The sequence below is a fragment of the Dasypus novemcinctus genome, chromosome 17 (assembly GCF_030445035.2).
Source record: "Dasypus novemcinctus isolate mDasNov1 chromosome 17, mDasNov1.1.hap2, whole genome shotgun sequence".
Taxonomy (NCBI): Eukaryota; Metazoa; Chordata; class Mammalia; order Cingulata; family Dasypodidae; genus Dasypus; species Dasypus novemcinctus.
In genome coordinates this window covers 91,706,603-91,709,020 of record NC_080689.1, presented here as the reverse complement: position 1 = coordinate 91,709,020, position 2,418 = coordinate 91,706,603, and the positions used below count along the sequence as shown (strand labels likewise).

The 2,418-nt window shown below is 41.6% G+C and overlaps 1 gene segment (V, D, J or C); it reads right to left on the bottom strand.

Moving 5' to 3' along the window:
* Nucleotides 1–244: 244 nt before the first annotated feature.
* On the bottom strand, nucleotides 245–879 carry LOC101413375 (immunoglobulin kappa variable 3-20-like). The segment is given in 2 exon segments: nucleotides 245–617; nucleotides 798–879. Coding segments are annotated over 2 exon segments (417 nt in total).
* Between the last annotated feature and the right edge of the window lie 1,539 nt (nucleotides 880–2,418).

Here is a 2,418-nt window from a genome sequence, read left to right as displayed (position 1 = left end):
TGAGTGAATAAGGAATTAAGATGGCAAATTGTTCAGCATTAAGTAGGCACATAAAACAGATAATGAATCCATTAGGGTGGAAAATTTACTGGAACAATATGCAAAGTTTAAGAAACAAATTTATTCAACTTGTAATTTAATTTGCCCATCAAAACACATTCAATTCTACTCTACGGTACAATCCCTTAAAGGATACAGCATCTCAGACAGATGGAGGAAACAGAATTCAGGTCTGTGTGAGGAGGAAGCAGCTGGTGCTGCAGGACTCACTGCCCTACAGCCCTAGGAGGAGGTTTGTGCTCGAGGCTGAAGCACTGTGGGAGGAGAGCCATAACCATGCTGACAGTAATAATCCCCTGAATCTTCAGGCTGGAATCTGCTGATGGTGAGAGTGTAATCTGTCCCAGACCCACTGCCACTGAATCGATCAGGGACCCCAGATGGCCGGGTGGATGCATAATAGATGAGCAGTTTAGGAGTCTGTCCTGGTTTCTGGTGGTACCAGGATAAGTAGCTGCTAACACTCTGACTGGCCTTGCACCTGAGGGTGACGGTCTCTCCTGAAGATGCGGCCACAGAGCCTGGAGACTGGGTCAGCACAATGTCCCCACTGGCACCTGCAGTCAGAAAAGAACATTGATCATACAATGCATCACAAATGTATAAAATATGTTTATAAATGTAGGTTTTATTTATCATATACAATCAGATCTCTTTTAGATGAAGCAAGTTATTTACTCTGCATGGTTAAGGCATTCTCCAACTTTATAAAGTTATCACTCTTCTAAACCTCTTACCTGAGACCCAGAGCACCAGGAGGATGAGGAACTGGGACTGTGACATCATCTTGCTCTCCCGTCTGATGCACTTAGGCCCCATTTCCAGGGAAACCTCATTAATAGAGCTCTGAGCAGACAACCAAGTCCCTGAGCTGTCTATGCAAATAACTAGAGAGTATAAAGGCAAACATTCCTATGCAGTGAATTGTAAAGATAAATAGTGGAAGGAGTAAAAGTATGTTCACAGAAATGCAATGGTACTTCTGCAAAAGACCCAGAAATCATTTGAGACCACAATTTTCAACAAAGTTTAGGAAAATTGAAAATTTTAAATATTTTTATGTACTCTTTCTAATTATATGCAATCCTCTTTAAATCACAAATTGATTTTTTAGCAGTTGATGTGCATCTGTTAAGTGGATAAGTTCAGAACTTAATTGAATCTTATAAATATGATGCTAAAACCTATGTAGAACATACTCATAAATGGATAAATGAAGATGTAGTACACATATTGTATCTCTGTTTTGGTCTATTCTGAATTTTAAATAGATATTTGAAGCTCCTATTCCACCTCTCAAAGGCATCTCGATATATCCAAAACCAGACTTCTGTTTAATCTTCAACACAAATACACTCTCCAGAAATGTGTTACCCTTAGCACTGTGTCCTTTAAGTTCATCACTTTCTAAAATCAATAAAAAGGGAAAAATGTTAAAGACCAATGAGTTTATATGGCTAAGAATCTTCAAAAACGAGTCAGGAGGTCATCAGAGGGGCCATGCTTATGCACGCCTCAGCAGGATCTCAGAGAGAGCCAAAGTAGATGCAATCCCTGGTGCTGGTGCTCCTGAGAGCTACAGAGCCACAAAGGTTCTCTGATTATGGCAGTTGGCTCTGAAGTTCAGTGCCTGGTCAGTGGGCCCTACCTGGGAATTTGAGTTCCTGAGTGTGATGGAGTTGGATTCAGATGTGAAATTTCTAGACATGCCTCTTCTGTCACTTTTACTGAACCTATGGATGGCACTGGGGTTGGTTTTTACCCAGGAAACTTCAATCTCTGGACAGGTCATGTGCCAGTTGGGCCCTGAGCCTTAGCAGAGTTGCAGCTCCTACTTTCTAGTTTGTTGCATTTGCACAAGTTAGCTAACAGGGAGGTAAATATTGTCAACCACTACCCCAGAGAACCGAATATGCCTACAACTCCAAGCAAGAGAATCTCATCCATCAACCATGTGGGATCTAAGCCTCATCTAGATATAGAGGAGCAGGAGACATCACCAACCCAGGGTCCACAGGATGGAGGAATAAAATATGGATTAGTGTGGACTTACTGATATTCTACTATAGAACTATTGTGACTACTAAGGAAGAAACTGTACTAGTTTCTGGAGAAAGTGGCCAAGGTAGTTGCTTAGGGCAGGGGGAGGGAAGAAGAGATGTGATGTGCGGGCATTTTCGGGACTTGGAGTCGTCCTAAATGATATTGCAGGGGCAGATGCCAGACATTATATATCCTGCCATAACCCACTAAATGTGCTGCAGAAGATTGTCAACTGCAATGTAAACTATAATCCATGTGGTGCAGCAGTGCTGCAAAATGTATTCACTAAATGCAATGAATGTGCCACAATGATGA